This window comes from Microtus pennsylvanicus, chromosome 13 (assembly GCF_037038515.1).
Source record: "Microtus pennsylvanicus isolate mMicPen1 chromosome 13, mMicPen1.hap1, whole genome shotgun sequence".
Lineage (NCBI taxonomy): Eukaryota > Metazoa > Chordata > Mammalia > Rodentia > Cricetidae > Microtus > Microtus pennsylvanicus.
Genome location: NC_134591.1, coordinates 51,072,452 through 51,098,665, shown reverse-complemented (window position 1 = coordinate 51,098,665; position 26,214 = coordinate 51,072,452). Strand labels below are relative to the sequence as shown.

General features: G+C 49.4%; 1 protein-coding gene across 5 annotated transcripts in view; it reads right to left on the bottom strand.

Moving 5' to 3' along the window:
• The window catches only part of Eri3 (ERI1 exoribonuclease family member 3), a 131,896-nt gene that overhangs the window by 1,896 nt on the left and 103,786 nt on the right, over nucleotides 1–26,214 (bottom strand). For 4 of the 5 annotated variants that reach the window (XM_075946505.1, XM_075946504.1, XM_075946507.1 and 1 more), the window contains one exon: nucleotides 24,343–24,442. The exons of the other annotated variant lie outside the window; for it this stretch is intronic. In XM_075946505.1, coding sequence (XP_075802620.1) covers nucleotides 24,343–24,442 — 100 coding nt within the window. The remainder of the gene's footprint in view (nucleotides 1–24,342; nucleotides 24,443–26,214) is intronic. 5 annotated transcript variants of the gene reach the window in all.

The following is a 26,214-nucleotide window of genomic DNA, read 5'->3' as shown; positions in this document are numbered from 1 at the left end:
CTGCAGTGGACAAAGTGTGGAGGTGATACCCTGTTTCCCTAGGGACTCAGGAAGCCAAGAGGGCTGATCTGCTCCGAGGCAGAATGGGGAGAAGACAGATGGGTGGGTAGTGGCGGCCATGGCAACTCCAGACATGACCCATCCCCGTGGTTTATGGGCCGGACACGCACCCCGCTCAGCTGAGGGCCTGTCATTTGTCTCCCTTAGTGAGTACGCCAGTACTGTGGGGGTAGAGGGTGGAAGGAGGGGTTATGACAGGAGAAGCTAGGCAGTTGACGGGAAGAGGACAGAAGGACCTGGAGAGTTATGGTGGGGCCAGATGCCGTGAGCATTGGTGAGAGTCGGGGGGGGGGGGGACCTGGGATAGAGGCATATTCTCAAACAAACCCAGCCCTGCCAGAGTACCTCAAATCTTTCCTGTCTTCAGCACTCTGGAGACCATAGCCGCTGTGCATATTAAGAATAAGTCCCCTCGTTATCTGCAATTACCCAGCGGCCACACACCTCATTTCTTCTAGCAGAAAAGAAAATTAGTTTTCTATTGACTTCATCTGGCTCCTCCCTCATTGCTGGACAAATCACTCAATCTGCCTCCCCTGGCCCAAGTAAATGTCCTAGCCTAGCCCCCCAGGCCACCAGTGAGCAAATGCTGATTTACCTGTGCTGGGAGGTGGCTGCATATCTCAGTCATTCTTGACCTCTCCCCATGCCATGCACCCAAATCATGAGTTCTGGATGCTCCTGAAGGCCGCCCTCCCCAATCAGGACTTCTCTCCAGTCCCACCATAAACTCAAATGCTCCAAACAGTTCTTTCCAGATAAACAGATAAAACACCCCAAACACTGGATATTCTCCCCAAGTTTCCTCTTCCTCCTCAGGCATCCTCACATCAGCAAACGGCACTGTATGCAGTCCACTCAAAACTCCCGCTGGCCAGATTTCACTAGGTATGAAACCTGTGGATTTGGTTTCCTTATGCTGTAATCCAGTGGTTCGCAACTTGTGGGTCTTGACCAACAGAAAACATATTTCTGATGGTATTAGGAAATGAGACACTGCTCAGTAGCAAAATAGCAATAAGAATAATTTTATGACTGGGGTGTCACTACAACATGAGATGTATTAAAGAGTCACAGCAGCCGGGCGATGGTGGCGCACGCCTTTAATCCCAGCACTCGGGAAGCAGAGGCAGGAGGATCTCTGTGAGTTCGAGGCCAGCCTGGTCTACAAGAGCTAGTTCCAGGACAGGAACCAAAAAAACTACGGAGAAATCCTGTCTCAAAAAAAAAAAAAAGTCGCAGCATTAGGAAGGTTGAGGACCACTGCTAATCAATGCTTCCACTTTCCAGCAGCCAGTCACCTCTAAGTCACATCCTGTAATTCTGTTTAAACAGTCTAGCCTGTCCCTCAGATCCACTCTCTTGTAGCCAACATGGTCCTTTTTTACATAAATCTTATGTTCTTCCCTCTTTAAATTCCTTCATACTTCCTGTCCTTTTTTTTTGGGGGGGGGGGGATAGGTCTCACAATGTAGCGCTGGGTGGCCTGGAACTCAAGAGATCTGTTTCTGCCTCTCAGTGCTCAGAGTGAGGTGTGCACCAGCATGCCCGATTAAAGTCTACAGATACATACACATGTGTTTTAACTGTATGCATGCCTCACAGGACAACTTGTGGGAGTTGGTTCTCTCCTTCTGAGTGGGTCTTAGAGATCAAACTCAGGTCAGATGGTGACAGGCATCTCTCTCATCCTGCAAGTTCCCCTTTTCCTTGAATAGTTTCCGGGGCTTAAACCTAGAGCTGTGTACATGCAAGGCAAGCACTCTACCACAGGAACTCAAACTTTCTTTAGATGAGGATAACCCTGACCGTGAACTCTGGGTCCTCTTGAGTGCTACAGTTACAGGAATGTGTCCTCATACCTAGCTCTCAGCCTCTCTTTTTACTTTTTGACACAGGGCCTCATTAAGTCACCAAGGGAGGCTTGAATTCACTCAGTAGCCTGGCAGTTCTTGAACCGCAATCTTCCTGCTTCAGCTTCACTGTAGCTGGGACCACAGGCCAGTGTGACAAGGCCTGGCAAATCTTTAATGTAACTCAAAGTCTTGGCAAAAACTGATCCATGTTGGATTGGATGGTAGTAGCGCACACCTTTAATCCCAGCATGCAGGAGGCAAAGGCAGGCGGATCTCTGTGAGTTCAAGGCCAGCCTGGTCTACAAGAGCTAGTTCCAGGGCAGGCTCCAAAGCTACAGAGAAACCCTGTCTCAAACCCCCCCATTCAAAAACAAAAACAAAACCCTGATCCCTGCTGCTTTCTGGTCTCACCCCTGTAACCTGCCCCCAGATTTCTACACCACAGCCTCAAGGAGCAGCTACTATTTCTGGAAATGTCAAAGCAAGGTGTCATACAAACCCATTACAGTCTGGAATGTCTGCAAATGCTTTGTTTTTCTAGCCCAGGCTCCTCCACTAGGGGTGGAAACAGTCACAGCACCACAGTTAACACTGAACAAGGTACATCTTTGCCTAGCTTTATTTTTTTTTATTTTTTTTCCAATACAGGGTTTCTCTGTGGCTTTGGAGCCTATCCTGGAACAGCTCTTGTAGACCAGCCTGGCCTCGAACTCATAGAGATTCGCCTGCCTCTGCCTCCCGAGTGCTGAGCTTAGAGGCGTGTGCCACCACTGCCCAGATTTGCCTAGCTTTCTTATGTGGCGGCTGGTGACCTGATGACCCAATGGTGACTGTGTATGGCTCAGATGGCAGACTGGCTGGTACACATGATGAAACTAATGTCCTTCACTATGTAGACTCACTTATGGTCCTATTTATGGCAGATCCTGAGGTCTAATTGTGGTGACTGATTTACTATTACGGAGACCCAAAGGGATGAGGAAAAACTGCCTCAGGTCACCAAGTTGGCAGTTACAAACTGCAAGGCCAGGGTTCTTCCCCCAACTTGTAAAGTTTATTGTTGTTCCTCGTATATAGGGGTGTATTCAGAGGATAACTTGTGGGGTCACTTCTCTCTTTGCACCATGTGTGTTCCTGGGAATAGGGAAGGGAGAGATAGATCTGAAGCTCTGAGACCATTTGGGGTAGCTGGCAGCTCTGCCTTTTCAGCGCCTCTTGCAGAGCTAATCAGGCCAGTTCAAGGGTGCCATGTCATGGGATGATAGGGCACTGTTGTGTCCATAATGGAGGCCTTTAAGCATATAGGTCTTTACTTTTAAGTTCTAGAAAGCTAGCGACATCAGCTTGAGAACTTTTTTTAAAAAGGAAATTCATATTCTTAGAGTTAGAAATATTTTTATATTGACAAGACTAGAATGGAAGAGTAACAGCTATACAAATCCTTGGAAGGGTGGGTAGGGGAAACACCTAGCAAGAAAGGCTAAGTCTATTAGATGTCCCCAGTCATTAGAGCGGCTTGGTAGAGCAGCTGCTACTGAGATGGCACTGCATGCTTGTTGGTTATACTGCGTGGAAACACACGAGTAGAGGACAGGAAACTGGAACAGGCCAGAAAGTCCACCAAGGTTTCATTCATGTGCCCACCTAGTCCAGCGAGTGCCAATCCATTCTGTGTGCTACGCGTACAGGGGCCACGCTGGGTCTGAGGATACCCAAGATTAGCAGCCTGGACTTGCAGAGCTCAAAAACAGCCCCGTAAGAGGTGTAATGCTATGAACAAAGGAGGCATAGAAAAGCTACCTGCTTCTTTCTGATGCTGAGGAGTGGATTCCTGGTAGAACAAAGGTTGGAGGGAGCTGGTCTAGGACATTAGGATTAAGGTGAAGAGTCAATACAGACAACTGGAAGTGATCTGTGGAGTGTCAGCATGGGTCTCACCAAGTGAATGGGTGGCTGACATACTGAGGCAGTGACAAGACACGACTGGAGCTGGTCAAATCCGCGGTGACCTACTAGAGGTGACCCTGAGGAACCCAAATGCCAACTTGAGTTCAAGAATCTGATTCTGGCGGCACTGTGAAGGCACAAATACATTCAAGAAGCAGAATGACAAGACCAGACCTGGGTTTCAGAGTTGTCATTCTAAGATGTGAGAACAGGACTAAGGCAGAATCATCAGTGAGGAGACTAAGGTACAGCTCGCGCCTGAGGCCAACCCAGAACTAGGCTTGGAGTGGTGGAGGGTTGCTGACAGTGTGGAGAAAAGACTGGAGACAAGGGAGTTTTTAATAAAGGAAATCTTGGGCCAGTGAGATGACTCAGTGGTAACTGAGCAAGCCTGACTACCTGAGTTTGAGCCCTGGGAACTGAACCCAGGTCCTTCCAAAGGGCTTTTAATATTGAGCCATCTCTCCAGTCCATTATCTGTTTGTTTTGTTTTTTTGTTTTTGTTTTTTTTTTTGAGCAGGGTCTCACTATGTAGACCAGGCTAGCCTTGTTCTTACAGAGAGCCACCTGTGTCTACCTCCTGAGTGCTGGGATTAAAGGCTGCATCATCACCCCCGCTTTAGCTATACTTTCTATTTAGTTGTTTAATCTGTCTGGAATTTTGTGTGTGGTAGGCAATAGCTCCAACTTTATTCTTTTCCTGATGTAGAACACATTGCCCTATCAACAAGGACTAAACTGTCCTCTCTTTTTGTGCCCTTCTAAAATGACCACTCTATCCTATCTGCATAGTATTGGAACCAGTAAAGAGAATAAACATAAACTGACCAAAGGGTAAATCAAACTGGGGAATCAGAGTGGGAAACCGCTGACATTACTAATGAGCTAAGAGGTGGTGTGGTCAAAGGAGCATGCAGACAGATGCCAAGGCCACCACTGTAGCCTCAGCCTCCTATCTTCACCTTGTCTGCTGAGGGATGGGGCCTGAGCCTGTGCAGCAGAGCTCAGCAAAGCCTAGGCCCAGGGATGGGCAGGGGAAGGAACCTGCAAGGAATAGGACCTGTGCGTGACAAGAGACCACAAGAAGACCCCTGCCAACCAACATCTACCTGGACATCCAGAAGCAATAATGTTCTGAGCAAAAGCGTTGTGGGTTAAGCCCAGGCCAATATCAAAGGACTGCCAGACTAATGTTGTCCCAGCTCGACATGGGACATGCACTGAACACTACTTGTCTTCTCAAGTTGAAATTTGACTGCTCCTCTACATGTTGAGAAGGGGTTTCTCTATGTAGTCTTAGCTGTCCTGGAACTCTCTATGTAGACCATGCTGGCCTAGAACTCACAGAAACCCTCCTGCCTTGGCTCCTGAGTGCTGAGACCAAAGGCATGCACCACCATGCCTGTCTGCTCTACATTTTTATTCACTAGGTTTGGCAATTCTATGATGGGGCCAGCAGAGCATTCAGCGCCCTAAGTAGCTCTGGCGGCCAAGGTAGTGAATTTAGAATTTAAACAGTAGAGAACCCTATCTTGTCTCAGACTTTGAATCTGGTCCAAAATCAGCTACTTAATAACTAAACTTAAGCAAGCTCCCAAAGTTCAACTTTTCTGTGTTTTTGGTTTCTTGTCTAAAATGGGAAGAATAATTATAGCAACTACTTCTCTCAAAAGATTATTTTTATCTTTTAAGATGCAATGAATTATCTGTGAAGTATTCACAATAGTGTCTGTGTTAGTCATTAGTTATTCTAATTCCTAATATTGCTAATTTAAAAATGAATATCCTGACACTCATTCTATATCCCTTGGACCAGCCTTGGCTTACAGTCTCCTGTGCCCCGCCCCTATTCATGGCCACCTGGGCCAGCAGGACACTCTTCCAGACATACATTCACTCTCCTCCCACCCAGCACTCTTACAGCTTCCAACCCTCCCCTAGACAGGGTCCTTATGGCCTCGACTCTAAAGTGACCCCTTCTTTCAGCCCCTCCCTGTATCACCCTCCACCCCACAGAGGTGCCACAGGGCTGATGGTGAAGGATGATGGTGGCTCCACAATAAGGGGAAAAGGCAATTTCATCTTGATTAGCAGGCGATTTCTCTCTCTGTAATAAGCGTGCTCCAAATAATTAGCGTGTTTTACGTAATAATGAAATTACAGAAATGCAGTCCACTTATTCAAACAACTCACCATTACCATATTTTTAAATATTAGACTTAATTAGAGTTTATCACTTCAGAGAAGTATGCGGACCGAAGATGTTTTTAAAAAAATCCTCATAAAGTGTTTATTAAGCGCTGGTAAAGCTAGGATAATGATGTGTTTGGAAATTAAGGCAATCAAACACTTACCGCCGCTCCTGGAGGCCGGGCATGGAAATGAGGCCATTACACGCCCATTACCCGCCAGCTCACAGCCACTGGGGGGGTGGGGGGAGAATGTGCCTGGCCGAGAGGGCATGGTGCCCGGAAATGCCTCTGCCAACCTCCCAGAGATGCCTGACCAGTAAGCACAGATCAGCTACTGCCACTTACACTGAGTTTGGTTGTCACAAGCCCAACTCAGACTTGGCCAAGCAAATGACTGGATTGATCCCAAATGCCAAAGAAGACAACTATGATCTGACCAACTCTGCTCCAGATTCCCAGGCCTGGCAGGACACATCAACTCATTCAAAACCCAAAGCAGAATGGGGACGGAAGCCAGGTCAAGCAGCCAGACAGGTCAGTGAGAGGAGGAGGAGCTGGATCCCATTTGCTGGCTGTGGTCTCGGTGAGAAAGCGGCAGGCCTAGACCAAGGGATCACTTCCAAGTCTAGGCCACACAAGAAGGGGTCACTAGAGGTGGGAGAAAGCTGATGAACTAACTGGGTTTGTATCTAGAGAAGACCTGAGACCAGAGCCTGGGTTGGGGAAAGCAAGTACAAGGATGGTAGAGTAGGGCTGTAGGCTTCAGACCCCATTTGTCCCGGTGAATGACTAATTCCAGAATTTACAGTGCTGCGTTTTTGTTCTGTGGCCATTTATATCTGAGGGGGAAATGAAGAGGCAGCACGGACGCCACATCCTTCTGTGTTATTGCTTGTCTGCCATTTGCAAATCATTATTAATTGTGGGCCCTGCCGGCAGGCCGGGCGGGGGCCTGGCTGGGTACATCCACATAGCTCTTCATCAAGGACCCCAGCCGCTGCCCCAGAGAGCCAATTACCCCGCCCTGATTGGGATCAGATAAAGAGGGAATTTTTACAAATTAGGGAATAAATAGAATTTCCACACAGGGCGCGGGCAGGACCTGAGAGGCTATAATGAAAAACCATCCGTCACCATCAGCATGGCCTGGGCATTGAGCCCCGGTACTCCCTCCCTGTGGGCCCTCCCTGATGTTCAGGGTCCTGAGCAGGCGGGTCTGAGAACACCCTAGCCCTTCTAGGTCCTGGAAACAGGAGAGAATCCCCTGGAGGATGTGTGTGTGGTGAGGTGGTAGGATGGGGGTGGGGATACCAAGTGCTGGAGAAGTCCAGGCCCTGGCTCAGGCACTGTCCCTGTCTCTGCTTGTCTACCCTCAGGGTCTCAGAAAGGAGTCATGCAGCCCTAGGAAAGACTAAAGTTGGGAACCACAGGGCCAACAATACTTCTGTGTCCCTATAGCCATGGCAGCTCTAAGGCAGAGCCCCAGTCCAGCCCCCCGATCACTCAGTCTGGGCTCCCATTAGTGCTCCTCCCCTTGGATCATTAAATATGTATATCTTATTACACGCCTTGTTAGAGTATCGAGCTCTATTGACTGATGATAAATCCTGAGCCTCGTCCTGGCCGTAAATTTATCTGGAGATGATGAAGACTCAATAATCTAGTCAGGCAGATAATATCATCGGGCCTTAAAAAAGATCATTACATTATATGTCAGAATTAAAAGTGAAATACGCTGTAGTAACAGGGTGCTGCTCTAGCCATTACAACAGATGCCCGCCTCCCCCGGCCCATTCCCAGCCCAGGTGGAGGGGCTGCCGGCCGGGGGACTGCTACAGCTGGACGTGGCAAAGCTGAGGTCTGAAGGAAAGAGTTGGCTGTCCAGAACACTGGACAGACCTAGCGTTCACAGAAAAGACCCTACTTCTCAGGGCTGCACATGGATCGGTCTTTTGGGCCCTTCAACAGCTCTAACGGGAAGATGTCAGCATTTCGTCACTCCAGGAGTAGCCTTGAAGACCCAGGACAGATTTTTTTTTCCAAATGGAGGCACTGATATACTGAGTAGTTAGGTGACTTACATGGCCCTAGACACTCCTAGCTGGAACCTTCCTGTGAGTCAGCGCTGTCAGTCCATCTCTGGCCACCTCCTTAGGAGTTTGCTGTCCAGCTTCCATCTTGACCTGAGAAACTGTCATGTCAGCCTCTCCATTCATTGAACTTAGTACGTTTCTCTGTTGTACATTTTTACTACCCATTTCTATAGTAGCAAACTTAACCTTTGAACCATCCCACTCTCCCTTCTCTGAGTGCGTCATTTCTCCTGAGCCTCTGGCCTGTGCATCACGGTACCATGCTGGCGGAGTCCATTGCCATTGTAATGTGGCAGGACCAATACTATAGGACTGGAGTTAATTTTGGTGATCCTATGATCTTTGCTAGTCACTAGGTTGAAGCAGGCAAGTGTTCTCTTCTGAGACAGAGTTGAGTTTACTGGAAGGCCTGCAATGAGAATTGCACACTTTATGAAGAGAAGTATGAAGGAAGAAGATCTTTGAATTCTGTTGGATGTTTTCATCTCTGCACACACTGTCTGGGATTGGAGAAGCCACCGTTCAACCTAGAGGGGAGTCAGCTATGAAGACTGTGCTGAACATAGAACAAAACTGGACACATTTCTGGGTCTCTGAGGACAATCCCGGGAGGCCGGATTCCCTTCGTTCCATGATAAATCCCCCTTTTTACTGAGTCTGTTTGAAAACAGATAACCCATGACCTATCTTTTTCTTGCAGCTGAAAGCATACAGCCATAGTTAATCTTCATTGTCAATCTGACTGGATCTGCAATCACCTAGAAGATACACATCTGCGCATAGGGTGATTCCAGAGAAGTTTAACTGAGAAGGGAAGACCCACCTTGAATGTGGACAGCACACCCCATGGGCTAGGGTTCCCTACTGCATAAACAGGGACAGGAAGCAAGCCAGTGAACACTAGCCCTCACCCCTGCCTCCCGACTACAGGGGCAGCGAGACCAGCTGCCTCCGGATCTTGCTACCATGCCTTCCCAGCCATGATGTATTGTGTCCTCAAAGTGTGAGCCAAAATAAAGGTTTCTTTCCTGCCGTGTATAATGGCACTTGAGAAGCTGAGACAGGAGGACTGCTGTGGTTTCAAGGCCAGTCCGATATACTGTCTCTCAAAGCACTAAAGGAAGCAAACGAACTGGATTTTGGCAGCTCTTTTACCAGAGCAATGAGAAAAGTGATTAATACACTAACTGATATGAAGTATAAAGGCAGGAGAACAATGGCAGAGGAATGCACTCTGTGCATGGAGGAGATAAGGCAGAAGACACTGCTCCTTTAAGCTGGTACCTTATGTGTTCCTGAAACACTAATCACATTGTTTCTTGCTGTATCCTAGGACATAGGGGATGCTACCAAAAAAGGCTACAGGATTCTAGCTTTGGTGAAACTTTGTGGAAACAGAAGGCAAGAAAGTAAAAGTTAACCGAGAGAGGAATTATGTTTGTAGTTGGCAGTGTCAGCTGACTAGAAGCTCCCGGCTCCATAATCTATGGAGACTCAGGTCTCCTCCTCCATTTTGCTCTATTATCCCAGACAAGAGCTCTATCACACTGTGTTCCAGACAGGAGAAGGAACAGAGAAAAAACAAGAACAGCATACTTCCCTGAACGGTTTCCCTTTAAGTGTCATTTCTAGAGTTCCCACAGACAATATTTTTATTTTACTGGCAGAGCTCAGAGGCATGACCATGTCCAGCTGAATCAGAAACTAAAAAAAGCAGGTTTTAGCCAGGCTTGGTGGCACAGTTCTTGGGAGACTGAATCTACAAAGTAGGGTCTCATCTCGGACAGACAGTCTGACAGAGTCAAACATGAGTACATGTTGATGCTGAGTTTCAGAAGGTTCCGGCTGGTCTGAGGATGAAGGAGGGGATTGATTCCACATGTGTCCCAGGTACTTTCTGACCTAGCAACATAATGGACATCTACCTTTACATCTTGGACATGGTCCATCATGTCAGACTTCTTGTCAATATCCTCTACTCTGACCCCCTTTCCTTCAGCTCTCCTGGCCTGGAAGAACCCTAGCTGCTTCTCTAGGCCTACATGTTGGCTGTGTACAAATGAAGAAAACCGCAACCTTACAGACTAGATCACCATGAGATCCTCATCAGTCCCTGTGGTACACAAACTGCCCAGGTGACCCCAAGACTCCTGCCTAGTGTGAGCACTTCCCTTTAGGCCTCAGGTCAACAAGTTCCTGCCCTCCTTACAAATCTCAATCTACCAGTCTAGTACCCCAGCTTTCATGCCCAAATGGGCAGATACTTGATCTTATTTGTGTCTGTCACAAGAGGGACCAAACCTGCTATCCCTTCTGAAGCTGATTTGTTCACCTCACCTGGGATCTGGAGTCTAAGCCAGCATGCACACTTTCCAGAGGCCTAGACTTGAGTGTCCTTACTCTTGGATACAGCCCTAGTGCTCTCCAGCCCTGACTCTTTCACCCAAGCTCCCATCTGGGAGCCAGCCTCCATTAAATGGCCCATCCCAGTTGGCTGGTACCAAACTCTGGTTCCTTTCAGAGGCAGACTGCAGACTCCTGATGCTTGAGGTCTCCTTTCCTTGTCTCCCACCTTACAACTCTGCTATCTATCTATCTATCTATCTATCTATCTATCTATCTATCTATCTATCTATCTATTTTTATTTAACCAATGCTGTCTTCTCTAGTAACCAGGGTAGCAGAGATGGGGCTTCTTAATGAGTTAAATTTTTATTTTATTATTTTATGTGTTTTCGTCTATATGTCTATGTACCACTCATGTGCCTGCTGCCCGCGGAAGCCAGAAGAGGGCATTGGATCCCCTGAACCTGCAGTTACAGGTGGGTATGCACTGTCACATGGGTTCTAGGAATTGAACCTAGGTCTTCTAAAACAGTAGACAGTGCTTTACCTGCTGAGCCATCTCTCCAGCTCCTTACGTTTGACTCACACTCAGTCTCTGGCTGTGGCTTTGGTGACATTACCACTTCTTTCTATGTCATCCTACTGGCTCCTGTGAGCACTTGTTCTTCCAAACACTCCTCAGATGTGCTGCTCTAAGTTGTCACCGATCCTCTTCTCTTTTTCTCTCCTTAAGCAGAATTATCTATTCTATCCACCCTTGGGGCTTGAGTTGTCCATTTTCCAATAGTCTCTAGGTCTACATTCTCACTACCATCCTTCACTGAGGTAAAAGCAACACTGCTATCATTCTTTCTACAATGGTGTACAATGGTGTATTTTTTTTGGATTTTCGAGACAGGGTTTCTCTGTAGCTTTTGGTTCCTGTCCTGGAACTAGCTCTTGTAGACCAGGCTGGCATCAAACTCACAGAGATCCGCCTGCCTCTGCCTCCCGAGTGCTGGGATTAAAGGCGTGTGCCACCACCGCCCGGCTACAATGGTGCATTTTTAAGCCATGACTCTAGTAGCTCTACTCTATCTTCAACCCCTTCAATGGTCCTTCAGTAGAATAGGGAAATAATGGAGACCATGGTCAAACTAAAACAGGGCTTTAGTTAACAGTACAGGGCCAGTGCTATTGCTAATGCTGACAACTGTACTATGATTAAAGATGCTAACAGCTAGGTAAGTGAAATACAGACGCTTGCCTGCAAGGAACCTGTGGATGTAGTGCAGCAGTGTTTGCCTACCATACATGAGGATCTGGGTTCAATCTACAGCACGGAATGAATCGGTTATGGTGGCGTGCATCTAAAATCCCAATACACATGAGGTGGAGAAAGATCAGAATTAAAAACTTCTTTGGTTGCATAGAGAGTCCAGGCCAGCCAGGCTACATAGTGAGATCATATCTCTAAAAAACAACCAACCAACCAACCAACCAACCAACCAACCAACCAACTAACCAAACAGCCGAAAATAATTAGAAATGAAGGTCAGAGTCAGGTGTGCCGGCACACACACCTTTAATCCTAGCACTTGGGAGGCGGAGGCGCCTGGATCTCTGTGAGTTCAAGGCCAACCTGGTCTACAGTGCAAGTTCTAGGACAGTCACGGTTCTCTAGAGTGAACTGTCTCAACCAATTCATCGCAAACAAAACAAAACAAGAATGAAGGTTAGGCATGCTGGTGTGTAGCTGTAACCCCAGCATTTGGGAAGTCATAAGTTCAAGGGAAGGACTATCTGAAACCTTGAAATCAACTACCACCTCCTCAGATGGGTATTGTCTCCCCCTGCTGTTCCTAGGAGAGAGAGCATCGAAACCCTTTACAAAGTTTTGGGGGTCTGGTCCTATTTACCTCATCTCTTTCTTGTGTGGTATAGCCCCTTTCACAAGCTCTGCTTCATCTAGAAATCAGCTTCTCATCTGGCACACTTCTCATTCCCTGGGACTCAGCCCTGCTCATTTCCCTGAAGTCTATGTAAGGACCGTTTCTCTGTGTTCCCACAATACCTAGATGGATCCCTTATGACTGCTTCTGTCACCTCCTGCTAGATAATATACCATTTAAGGGGTTACTTCCAGAGGCCCCTCAACAAGATGGGTAGAGCTGAAGGACGGACTGGAAAAGGAAGCAGGGAAGCCTGCAAGCACAGATGAACGTCTCTGCCTCGCATCTACCATTCAAAGCCTCTACACTCCAAGGTTCTGAGTATCAGCCAATGTCCTGCTGGCCAGCTTCTAACGTGCTTGAGGTGTCTGCCACTTCCCGGCCTCTGTTCCTTCCTAGTATCTTGGTTTTCCCAAGACTATGCCAGGAGATCACCTGGAAGGACCTCATCAGCAGAGCGGGAGTGGTGGTGCTGGGGTCCCCAGCCCTAAGCAACAATGCCCTGGAGAGCAGCTTAGCTGTGCCTAGGGACACTGCGGAGAGGGGATGGCCTCCCTAAGCCCAGTCCCACCTGGTAAATATTTTATCCTCAAGCTGCTCAGCTAATCCTTATTAATTTCAATACGCTGCCTTGCCTGGCTCGACTCCCAATGCATTATTTATCCCCTTTGTTTGTTTGTCACTAACAGGTGGGCCCCAGCGGAGGCGCTGACTGGGGACAAGCCCACTCCATCACAGTATGGCTGTGAATTAATCATGAGGACTAATGGGAATCACCTCAGCTCCAGGCACTCCCCTAGCCACCTCTGCTTGTGCTAGCACCCAGGGGTGGGCCAGGGCCATCTCAACTACATTGAACTCAATTCAAAACAGCACATTTTATTTATTATCCGCGTGCCCTTGTCAGGCACTGTGCTATGCTTTGGGGATACAAGATGAAAAAACACAAGTTCTTGCCCTCAGGGAACTTACGGTCTAGTGGGAGAGGGAGGCATCAAACAACTTCTGAGCAGTGATCTTAATCACAATGGTGATTAGATGCTGTGTAGAGGGAGTGCAGGGTGCTGTGGAAAAGTAAATAGGGGAGAAGGGGCTCTGGCCAAGGCCAGGAGCAAAGGAAGGCTTCCCTTGAGAAAGTAAATCCAAACTGAGCATTGAAGAATGGCCGAAAGTCAATGAGGCCAAGGGGGTGGGATGTAGAGCTGGGGTTAGAAAGATCACTGAGGTGAAGTAGACAGGTGCAGGAGAGGGTTTGAAGCGTGGAGGTGAGAAAGGTCCACAGCCTCTTCGGGCAGCAGAGCTTAGTGTGGAGGCCCTTCCGGCACACACCAGCCTGTATCCTGCTGGATCACCAGGGTAATCCCAAACAGGATGTTCACTACCACTATCCTGATGTCAACACACGTTCACAGTACCTGGGCCGATTTCAACTTAGTGCTTGATTCCTGACTTAGTGCTTGTGGCCTCTGAAAGCTGTCTGTGGTGTAAGACCCATTCCTCCAAAGGTCTGATGTTCTGCTGGCTGCTGCTTGTGCACCCTGGAAGCCATTGGAATCACTAAACTCCAAATGTGTGCACATAAGGGAATACAGGTGCACTTGGCCTGGCCCTTGGGAAGTAGCTTATGTGCATCTGTCAGCTCCTTGATGGCTGGGGAGTCCCCACTGATGGGCTGCACGTGGCCCCTTAACCCTAAGAAGGTCCCAGACACAGATTGGAACACTGGAGACTCCGCCAAAAGTGCTTACTTTACCCCCCAGAGAGAATTACTATTGTCTCAGAGGCTCAGTGTGCTGTGGACCCAGAAGACACTGGCAAGTGTTTTCTAGTTGAACTGAACAGAGAGAAAGGCCAGCCATCTCCAGCAAGGGCCTTTCGCCAGACACTTACTTCCCCAGAAGTCTTCACAGAAATCTGACTAGGTAAAGGGGCTAGTGCGCTTCATGGACTCACAGCAGTCTCGGTAAGCCTGAGAGCAGGGTGTCATTATCAACCCCAAGGAGGAACAAACAAAAGTTCTGATGGCAAAAAAGACTTGCCCAGGACCACTCAAACTGGAAAAGACAAGTCTCAACCTGAATGGGTTTGGCCTCTTCAACATACGACAAACACTGTCTCTGTGGATATTTCCCTAGGGATCTCTCTTGATGATCAAGGGCCCTACCTCCTGAGAACAATGCTAAAAGCCACTGGCTTATGAAGCAAACACAGCTCTGTGAATGCATGGGCCTCACTGTGCACATGCTCAGGGTTTGTAATTCTATTCAAAGTGGCCACTTGGAAAATCCATATGTCTCCAGGCTCCCCGTACATCATAGTGTCAAGTCTTGGAGCAGAGGCATCCATCAGCAGCTCCGAATGCCATGCATGGTCTGTGTACCCACACTCCTGATCCCACCCTGGAGCTCACTGCTCTGGCTTACCCTGACCTGTTTGAGGGCCCATACTAAACTTAGCCTGGTGCTTGGCCAGCCTCCTTTGCAACCTTCAGACTCAGCCTCTGGCTCCCCGCACCCCAACTGCAAATGTCTCCTTTGCTCTGCTTGGCCTATCTCTGCTCTCTCAGAGCTGGGCAGCCAGCTTGGAGGCAGCTTCGATAACTTGCTAACGTGCTGCCCATGCTGTTCTTAAAAATTTATGACTGTGCAACATGAAAAATCCGGCTGAGGAACCATCATTAGCAGAGCCGCCTCCCTCCCCCACCAGAGCTGCCCTCGTAAATTGAGATTTATGGCCATGGCAGGCAGGGCGGGGGCACATGCAGTGGTGAGGATGTTGTGGGGGAGACGGGAGAGACACCAATGAGGCAGCAGTGGTGCCTGGGGCTCCCCCCTGCGGCATCTCCAGCTCACCACAGGCTGCAGTGATGACACCTCCAAAGCAGGACTGGCCAGAGGTGTCAGCAGTATGAATGCTGCTGGAATCTGCTTGGCAGTTGGCTGGAAGGGGAGGGGCCCAAGCCAATCCTGGCTTTCTTGGGTGTGCAAGACCAGATCTTGAGGTTCCAGGTGCTAAAGCACAGGTTCCTTAGCAGAATTAGGGAGGACAGGGAAGTCAAATCTAGTGGTGAGCATGATCCTTGCTAGGATTACAGACTGGGGTCACCCTGAATCAGCTTCCCCAACTAAGTACCTAGGTTGGGCTTGGGACTGTGCAGCCCACCAGAGCAGCGATTCTTGGCCTCCCTAATGCTGTAGCCCTTTAGAACAGTTCCTCAAGTTTTGGTGACCCCCAACCATAAAATTACTTTCAATGCTACTTCATAACTGTAGTTTTGCTACTGTTATTAATCATAATGTAAATATCTGATAAGCAAGCTATTTGATATGTGACCCTGTAAAAGGGCTGTTCAACCCCCAATGAGGTCATGACCCACAGGTTGAGAACCACTGCAGTAGCGAACTGAAGGGAGGCAAACAGAAGGTTATGAGGGAACCTTCCGCTGTCCACTCCTTGGTAGAAATAAGAAGTACACAGAGAGACTGAAGGCATGTGTGTGCAGAGGGCAGCTTCACTCATACAGCCTCCTCACATAGGACAGACTGGGGTCAAAAGAGGTGACCCCACTGCACCCACCCCAACTCCACGCCCTCTCTTGGCTCTCCTCTGCTCACTCCCCTGCTCACTTAGCCCTGTCAGGCAGACCATTATGAAATTGGGGTTTCATTTACAGACTAATTAAACATTACAGCTTGTTCACAATTACAACGCGGGGATGAGGGAGTAACTAATTACGGAAGAAATGAGCTAACATTTATCTCTGCTCCCACCCTCCCTTTCTCCACTGGCCCCACAATCTGGCTTCTTCTCTGTGGTCAGTACCAGCTCTGTTATTTCCTAGGAGCGAGGAACTAGAAAAGGCTGGTTAACCCGCCCCCCCCCCCCGCCCCAACTGCTGTTCTCAATTATCCTGCGGGTGGGATTTGGCTCCTAGGGCTCTGTGCGAGAGACCCTGTGGGTATGACTAAAGCATTGGAGCCTTGTGATGGCATGTGTGGCTATGACAACTGGGGTAGAGGAGACTCTGCTTTTGGGTTGCCAGGATGATAGTACTATTAGACCATGTGTCTTTATCTTACCCATGAGGGGTTAGGAGTGACTGCTTAGATGTGAATGACCATGTATATACATAGGTGAACCGCGTTCTCACCCCCAGCCCCAGGACAGGACAGAAATAACTAAGTGGCTATAGGCGGTGCTGGGCAAAAGCTGGCATAGGACATGGCCTTAACAGACTAGAGCCCATTTCCCGCTGGGCAGCCCCATTCACTCTCCTACCTCCTAACTGGTGTTTCTCTACTCTAGGGCTCCATTGGTCTAGGCTTGGCCTCTGTCCACATGCTCCCTCTAAGGTCCTAGGAGCCTCCTGGGGGCTTAGAGTGCCCCCTGTGGGCAGGAGTCCTGGGGCCCTGCTGGCCTGACACAGGGTTTAATATAGTAACAGTGAGTGTAAGCGTTTCCATCCTTCCTGCCTTTGGGCAGAAGAAGAAAGAAAAGAGGAGGGAGAGGAGGGAGTGGAGGGAGCCGGCTGAAGGGAGGCTTTGAGGCCTCAGAACTCACATCAAACAGCCGGATCTGGGCCTAATTGTCTGACCCCTGCCCCTGCCTTCAATCAGCTCTGCAGCTCCTGCCCGCCCCTTGCCTAACTAGCAGCCATGTTCTCCTCATTAGGACAAGTTCCCCTTGCACACATGTCCTCGGACATGTCCCCAGCACTCCTAGCTCCCAACCCTCCCTGGTGGGAGGGTACAGCAGGGATCCAATTTGGGAGGGACCTCTATAAAAGATATACCCTAGCTGGCCAAAGACGTATCAGCCCTGTGCTTAGGCTACAGGGTCTAGTGTCACATGTTATGACAGACTCCGGGCTGGCTCAGTTGCTGGGTGCATTCTATCCTGTGTGTGCCCTTCGTGTACTAGTCTCACTACCGCAGACACACAGTCCCCATGGACAGGACCTATGTGGCTTTTATCTCCTTAGCCTAGAATGGGGAGATCAGCTTGGCAGGGGGTCAGAGACTAGGTCTGAGTCTATGTGCAGACTGGGATCTGAAGAAACACATCTGCCCACGGCCCATGATATAGTTAATTCAGTGAATCCAGCTGTGGCAATGGATGCAGTGTTGAGGTGGGGTGGCGCTCAACTTCTATAGGTGAGATCTATAAATTCTAGCTTTCTTGTTTTCTCATTAGGCAGCCTGAGGGGAGCGACAATCTTTTCAGACTCAGTTTCCTCACAAATATTCCTGTAGCAGGGTGAAAGCTGTCTGAGGGTACCCAGCCAATGCCAAGGGCAAGAAAACCTAAGTTGTAGTCTAAAAGTGGGGGCAGGGATTTGTCACACAGCGGCTCCAAGGTGAGGGGCAGGACCTCAGCTTAAAGAATGCCTTATGATTGGGGCGCGGGGGAGGGTGGGGTGACGGTGGTGGTGGGGTCAGATGAGAAAAGTCATGAGGAATGGGGTTGTCACCTGAGTACGATGGGCTGGAGGGAGACTATGTAAGATGCTCTTAAGATTAATTCTCAGGGTGCAGGACCCATCCAGGACTTGGAGAGGGAGGGGCTTATCTGTTCTGGGCCCTGACATTGTCTCTCACCTTAAACCAGTGGTAATGACTTGCAAATATTGATGAAAACGCAAACTACAGAGATTGTGTTTTTCAGGGAGTGAAGGTGGGGAGAGGGATAAGGAGGAAAATAAACTGCAATGAAGTCCAGTTATCTCCCATCTGTAGCTGTTCCTAATCCCCTAGCCCAAAGGAATCCAATGCAGCCCCTTATCTGCCCTGTCAATCACTCAATCACCGCCTAGTGCTTGGTGGGCACCACACTCACACACACATGCTCTCACAAACACAGGCACTCCACTGACTCTTGCGCCAACATTCCCGCCCACCCCCAGCCCATTACTCTTCTGAGTAGGAGCAGCAAGCACGCACAGGTCCTGCCAGATGGATGCAATTTGCATAATATCAGCGGTGAAGGCTGCAAGATCACCAGGGGTCAGGGCGCTGACATCCCCACACAGTCTATCTGCAAGTGCTAATTTGGCCAGCATTGATCTGTCTTTCTGATTTCTTTGTCATTTACGTCTGCATTTACGTCTGCGATGGTCTGACAGGAGATACAGAGAGAGACAAGGGGAGGCCAAGCCAGCCTGGGGCTAAGAAGGTAGCGAACAAAGATTGTACTCTCGCTGCACCATCACCCACACAGAACACATGTGCACACACTAGAACCTTCCTTCACCCATCAACTCACCCATCTAGCTACCCAATTTTTCTACCTGGGACAACCATTGAAGACTACAGCCTAAATCAGTGGCAAGAACCTGTTCCAACACACATATGTCCCTTAGGGGCCCCAGTGGGGGTCTTGCTCAAGGAGGAAATTGCCAGTATCCCTCACTCCCAGGGACCATCCAGCAGGAAGTGTAGACCGTTGGCACCTGGATAATGATCCCTTATGGCCACCCACTTTCCGGATCTTCACTTTCTCAAGGCCACAGCAGAAAGGAGATGGGCAGGGGAAAGTCTGGGGAGAGATACTCTAGTTGTTTCCTTTTGAACACGAAGCTTGCCCTCTCAGCAGGAAAAGGCGGCCAAAACCAAAACAATAATAATGGTGGTAGCAATGAGACATGTTTGAGGACAGATGAGAAGAGGGACATCAAAATCTACAGGGGTCTAATACCAATAATTTCATGACCCTTAGGTCATCTGGAGCCTAGATTCTAGATCCCTCTAGCTCAGCCAGAAAGCTGTGTGCACTGGGCCCACATATTACCTGCAGACTCCTAGGCCACAGTCCTTACATTTTCCCTGTCCTGGGAGGGGCTCAGGGTAGGAAAAAAAAAAACAGTCAGGGCAGGTACCGTGGTGGAAAGGGAGGCAAAGACTGCAGCTCTACTAAGCAAGAGTTCTCTGTAGAAAGGGGACATGGTCACTGCTAAGAGATGTAGAGGGATTTGAGCATTCCCAGGGGTGCAACACCCCTCCCCCCCTAGCCTCCCCCCCTTTCCTTTCCTGTGGTAGAGCTGGGTGATCAGAAGGAACTCCCTGCTGGGCAAGAGGAGGGGCTGGTGTCCCTGTGTGCTAATCCGGGGCCTGAGGTCTTCACAGAGACCTGGGAAACTTCAAGGAGGGGAAGCCAAAGCTATACTGCAGCTGAGCTCATTAGCCAGCACCCCCCTCCCCACGAGGAGGAGGGCGAGAGGCCCAGTGAGCTTGGCGGCAGAGAAAAGGCTGTCACTGTCCTTTCTTCCTTTTGGTACAAGCATCTCCCTGAGCCTACGATTCTCCTGCAGTGACACCTCTCACGGGCACTAATGAGATCCATGCCACAGAGCTAATACATTCTGACTGGACTCTGATAGACACCCCACTCATGTGGGGGAGACCACAGGCTAGTACTTCTCCCGACAGAGGGACATCCCCCTCACCTGCCAACTCTGCTCTTGCCAAACTGCTAGGCAGCAAGCTCCTGAGAGTCCATTTGGTCTCTGGCCATGCCACCTGTGCCATGAGCCTCAGCACCCCCCCCCCCAGCAGAGAGGCTAAGATCACAGGGCAGGACCACCCAGCTGGGTATCCAGAGTTGTTGCAGCAGTCTGCGGTTGTCACAACAGCGGGTTTGACTGATGTTTGCTGTGCAGATTTCAGAAAGGAAAGAAGGAAGGGACCCAGGTTCTGCTGCAGAGAGCCCAGTATGGAGGACTCAGGCTTTGTGTGTATGTACGCGTTTATGCGTGTACTTGGGTGTGAGTCGCTACAGATTGAACCCAAGGGCCTTTTTCATACTAGACAAGCGCTCTACTGAGTTGTATCCATAGCCGAAAGGACACAGTTATTGCCTACACAAATGATATCAGGATAATCTGCATACTCCTAATACTAGGGCCTGGAAGATCGGTGAGACTCCCTGGGCCAAGAGGGAGAGAGCAAACTGCAATCAGAGTAAGAACTCAAGGAGGTCAGAGGTCAGCAGGTGCAGTGCCCTGACCTCAGGGCAAAGTGGCTTCAACAGATCTGAAGGAGGCAGTGCTGGCCTTCCTTTCTTCAGCTGTTGCTGCCCAAGCTTGTGAAGACCCATAAGGGTCACATGACTTTAAGAAAACTAGGAAAAGTGAGTGTCCAGGCTGGGCTAGGAGATAGTGGCTGAGGTGCTTTCTCTCAAGCACGAGCATGTGAGTTTGATTCCCAGAACCCAAGTTTTTTGTTTGGTTTTAAGTTAAAGCAATAACAGTTCAATACTAAAAGGGCGCAGGATTGAGAAGCTGGGCTGTGTCCTTGGGTATTTATTTAATCCTAGATCCTTAGTCCAACTGGCTGTGGGACCTTAAGCAAGTCATTCAACTGAGCTTCTGTTTCTTCATGTCTAAGAAGGGAAAGTGATGCCTACCTTCATATGATTGTTGTGGAAATTAGTTTATGTAAAACAAAAGGAACACTTGTTGACCCTCTGAGGAAATGAAAGAAAGTCAGACCACTCAACAGCTGTGAGGCCGTCCTGTCTCGGAGACAAGCTAATTGGGGTTCCTGACAGAGCCACACAGTCTTAGAAGTTAGCAGATCTGCATTTAACAGCTCTGCCACTATAGCCCTAGCTTGTACATCAGGCTCCCAAAGCCAAAGCCACCTCGATCCTGCTAAAATGTCTTGCTCACAAACCTCCAACGCCTTTCTGCCCAGTATTCTAGCATCTCTAGACCCTACCTTTAGCCACTCCTGAACTGCCATCTCCTGTCTCCAGTGCCAAGCTCAAAATTCTACCTGAAACATCTGTGGGTACTAGGAGCCATGGCATCGATACCGATTCACTCTCACAGTTCTTGACACACAGCAGATGAAGGCCCGCAGTTAATGACAAAAGGAAGTTTCACCTGGTTCCTTGCCCCCATTCTCAGTACTGCCGTGGCTCTCTTTTCATGCCTTTCTTTTGGCCTCCCTGCCCTGCGGACTCTCCCTCAGTGTTCCCCACACAAACCAGCAGACCACTCTCAAAACTCATGTCAGGCCAAGTCCCTCCCTTCAGACACCTCAAGATACACATCTGACTGGTCTTCCCCCCCTATTCAAGTCTATCTCCCTGTCACCCCACCCCTTCAGCCAATCTGCCTCCTTGTACTGAGCACCTCCACATCATCAATGTCATATCACCATGGCACTGTGGAAGAACCAATCAGAGCCTGGAGATGGCTAGGTGGTGGGATCTGCACAATTCTTGTCCAGCCTCACCCAATGCTGCCTCACCCCCCACTCAACAATATGCATACCATTCTCTACTCCAGCCTGGCAGCTCCTCATACAGTTAATTAGCACCATGTCACTGAGGACCAGCCTGAGTGGCCAGTGACAGGAGATGACCCCTGACCCCAGGGCTGGGAAGCAGTCCACATCAAACTCTTACAGCGCGACCCTTTTAGCACGCACAGTAACTCGGGGCACCGCCAGCTGAAGCTCATTAAAGCTGTCTCTTTGGTGCGAGGGCCATTAACCTCACTGCTCAAAACCCACGCCTCCCCTCCCTGCCTCTCCCAGCCCAATTAATGCCCTCTATCCTCCCTCCCTTCTAAACACCCTCACCCACACCTCAGAGCTAGCCAGGAGCTGGCAGGGCTGCCCTCTTCATTCAGATTGCAGAGACTAAGTGCCAAGAAGGGCCAGTGCCCTGGCAGCCTCTGACATTGGCAAAGCGATGGAGAGGGAGCTTCCTGAGCATGTACCTTGAGATGGGTCTCACACAGGCCTTTCCCTGGGCTGCTCACTGGTCCCTCCAAGGAGCTGGCAGCCCTGCCCCTCAATTGAGTCTCAGGGTTTTTCACAGTAAAGCCAGAGCTATTTCTGCTTCACTGTTACTCAGAGCTGTGAGCTGCCCCACTGGGCCAGAGAGAAAAAAAAATGTTCTTTAAAGACCAAGCCACCCCAGGAGTCCTAACCCAGGAGAACAGACAAGGGAGGGATCACAGAGCCTCAAGAGGCAACAAAGACTGGCAAGAGGGAGCTATACCCCTCACAGATATACCCTATTCCAGACATACAGAAGCAGGACACTTAGGCCAAGGCTGTGGAAGATGCCTACCATAGTCCTGTTGTTCTAACCAAGCAGCCATCAGACTCCACTGCTGCTGGTCCTCCTTCCTTGAATGAACGCATGCCTTCTCAATGGTCCTATCTCCTGAGCCTCTCCGGGTTCCATCCCTCTTCCACTGATTAATTTACTCACCAGCTTCTCATCCAGCCAGCTGCAAGATTTTACTGAGCTAGCTCTATTCTGAATCAGAGCTCTGATCATATCATTCTTTCATCTTCCAACATCCCCTCTAAACCTTACTTTGGGGAGGGAAGAATCAGCTTCTAACCAAGCACTCAAGGCTCTGCATCTAGCTGTTTATTAAACTAAACTTTCTATTCCGGGCTTAGGGTATTACTTGCAGATGTCTAAACCTGTCTTCTTAATACACTTTCAGGTCTTCAGGCATTCTTTGTACACACACTTTCTCTGCCTAAGTACTACTCCTTTATTTTTCTACCTAGAAAATGTATTTACCCTTCAAGATCCCACCTCCAGTGTTTTTACCTAGTGATTTCCTGCTGAACCCTCAAGATTCATCACAGCAAAGAACAGTAGTTACGGCAGGATACCCCAGAGCCCCAGGCTTCTCCCCCTGCTCCCTAGGACTGATAAAGGGCATCCCAGGAATCACTACAGTGTAGATGATGTAGGAGCTGCCTAGGCAAATGAGAACAGGGAAATCTCCCTGATGGCAATCCAGATGTTTCTGCCACACCAGTTGTACACCTGGCAGTCAAGTGTGCATTTCAGGCTCTGCCTCCTCAGGATGTTCAGCACCAACTGGGCACTGACAGATGTGGAATGGGTAAAGAGCAAATTTGTAGCAAGTGGCTGGGACCTTCTATAATTCTGATGTCGCTAGCCCCTACCAGTGACACCTTGCCAAAAGTAATAAGGTTCTAATAAGGTCATAATGCCACCCTAGATCACGCTGGCTTCATCTCCTAGAACAATGCCTAGAGCTGGTCATCTGTGTTCCTTGGAAGCATCCACACACATACACACAAAATAAGAGACACAGAAAGAGACTTTCTTCCGGCAGATACACACACAGGTTGGCAGTTGTTTCCATGATCAGACACACATGCTCTCAAATAAACATGAATGTATTGTTGGACAGGCATATACAAGGATGGGCATCTTATATCAGTCATACAGATATACATGCAAGATGTCATACGCAGACACATGTTCACACTGATATACACAAGCTCACAGAGCTGCCAACTATGTGGAACTGCAGCCATTCCAGTTTCTCCCCGAGTGTTACCCCACCTGTTACCCCAAGTGGCCCCTCCCAACCCAGTCACTGCTCAGTAGAGGCTGCTGCTCCTGCAGGGGAGTCAATACCCTGTGGACGAAGTCATCGGTCAGAAGGACCTAGACTAATTAAAAGCTGGTGAGGTTTAAATAATTCATCTCCTTAACTCCCATTGATCGTCCAGTTTAGTGGCCACAGACTTGAAACAATATTAAACAGCCTTCTCCAGCTCCACAGGGGGTTGGGTAAGCTGACATATGCCCATATCCCTGAAGACACTGCCCACTAGGGATACAGGCAATAGGGACAAGGGACAGCATTTTGAATCTAAGGCCACCTGTGACTCACCCAAAGCCTACATTCCAGTCTCCTCTGAAATGTTTTAAGAGGTCCTTTCCAATTGCCCCAATCCATAATATCCTCCATCTGCCCTCCCTACCCTCCTCCCCCCAGCCAATGGTGAGAGCCTTCCGTAAGGGTGGAGTACTGAATGATACATGGAAACCCTCTGTTTGCCAGGGGACTGAGGCATGCGGGCAGGGGACTGACAGAACTGCCAGGGGGATTTGTGGAGGGACTGACCAATGCCGCTGTGGGGCCGGCCTATGTGTTGCAGGCTGAGACCCTTGTTCATGTCTAGTAGTCCATTCTTGGGCCAGCAGCCCATGGCGAAGCTGTAAGCCTGGAAGACAGGAGGCAAGAGTTGTTAACAGAGGCCCTGGCCCACTGAGCAAATCCCACTCACCAAGTCTCCCCCCAGTCCCCACTTCTTCCCCTCAGGGACTTGTAATACCACCTCATTAGAGTCCCTTACCATGTTCCTTTCACTTGAGGTCCCCCCCCCAACCATAAAAACCCCTTTCTTCTCCAAAGTCTTCCTCCTGGGCTTTCCCCTTCAGCACCTGCCATCCTTCCTGGGAGCCCCTTGCAGGGCTCTTCTCTGGAAGTCTGGCTTACTAAGGTCCTCCCCTGATGGCAGCATCTCCTTCACCATACACCCTCCACAGATTCCCATCAAGAACACAGCTGTGCTGGGCTCCCTCCCTTGATATTACTGTCACAAAGTCTTTTCAGGTAGAATCCGGGAGATTAGTGATTCCAAATCTCGTTCCACAGACAGGACAGATGAAACAAGGACTGGCCAATACCATGCCTGAGGTCAAGTTGCTTTTGATTCTGAACAGGAAAGGCTGTGAAAGGCTGTGAGTGCAGTGCGGGAGCTCAATGAAAGGGGAGTAAGGTCACCAGGTCAACTCAAGCAAGGGAAGTACAGGGTGGTGTGTGTGTGTGTGTGTGTGTGTGTGTGTGTGTGTGTATGTGTGTGTGTGTGTTCTGTTGAAGGTCAAGTGCTCACTTATGCATATTCAAAGCGGCCACCCATTGATCTGTACTTAATTGTTTTCCTGGGGTTGGGGAAGGAAGTGCTGGGGGCATCGATCTGCTCAGGTCCCCAGCAGTTCCACTGCTCCCCCCATCCTCTATCACACCATCTGGCCTCCAGCAACTTCCATCTGTGGGGAACGCGTGGCAGGACAGAATCTGCCTTCCCTCTCTGGGGACAGGACCAGCAGCATCTTCCCTCACTGGCATGACAGGCCTAAAGTCACAGATGAGGAAACTGAGGCCCAGAAGAAAGTGACTTTGAGCTCTGTGGATTAGACCTCCATTATGTGGTTGAGGGGGATTTCTTCCTTCTTAGCGTGCCAAAAAAAAAAAAAGAAAGAAAGAAAAGAAAAAGTTCTGGGCTTCTGCCAGCAGGCCTGTAATCAAATCAAACATTTAACTATCCCTTTCCCTTTGCCTCAGATCAGAAGTCACTAAACACCAAGCTGACCTTCTTCTAATGGCAGAAGGTGACAGCATGTGGGACGGTGGCAATGGGGATACAACTTGGGTGAGTTGGGCCTGCTGACAGAACCAAAGTGCCCGCTAGCCATGCTTAGAGAAGCACTGCCATATCCACCTATTTCTGGGCCCAGCAGCTCTCACTCGAGGAAAAGACCCAGCCTAGGGCCAGAAACAAGATGTGTCTGTGCCTCTGTGGGGGGGTGGGGGGGGGGACAGTATCTGTGCCAGGGCCCAGGGGCTAGGATGGCAGAGGGCCAGTTTCTTTCGTTTCCAGCTTTAGGAACCTAGCCTACGGACACTAGAAGAACTAGGAGCCAATGCAATTTAAAAATTAGTTCTTTCCAAAACCATTTTCCTTGACCACAGTGGGACCAGCCAAAGCTCAACTCTAGCCAACCCTTGTCTACCTTCTCCCAGGTCACAGCTATCGGAGGCTGAGTATGGGACTCAAGGATGGGTTTGGGAAAGAGCATGCTGGCAGAACCAGGATGTGGGCAACAAGGGGCTGCAGGCAGCAAGAGGAAGCAGACAGACAGATAAGGAGCATAGTCAGTGGGTGGGCACAGCTGGGGGAACTGCTGAGCATGGCCAGCTGAGGCTGGAGCG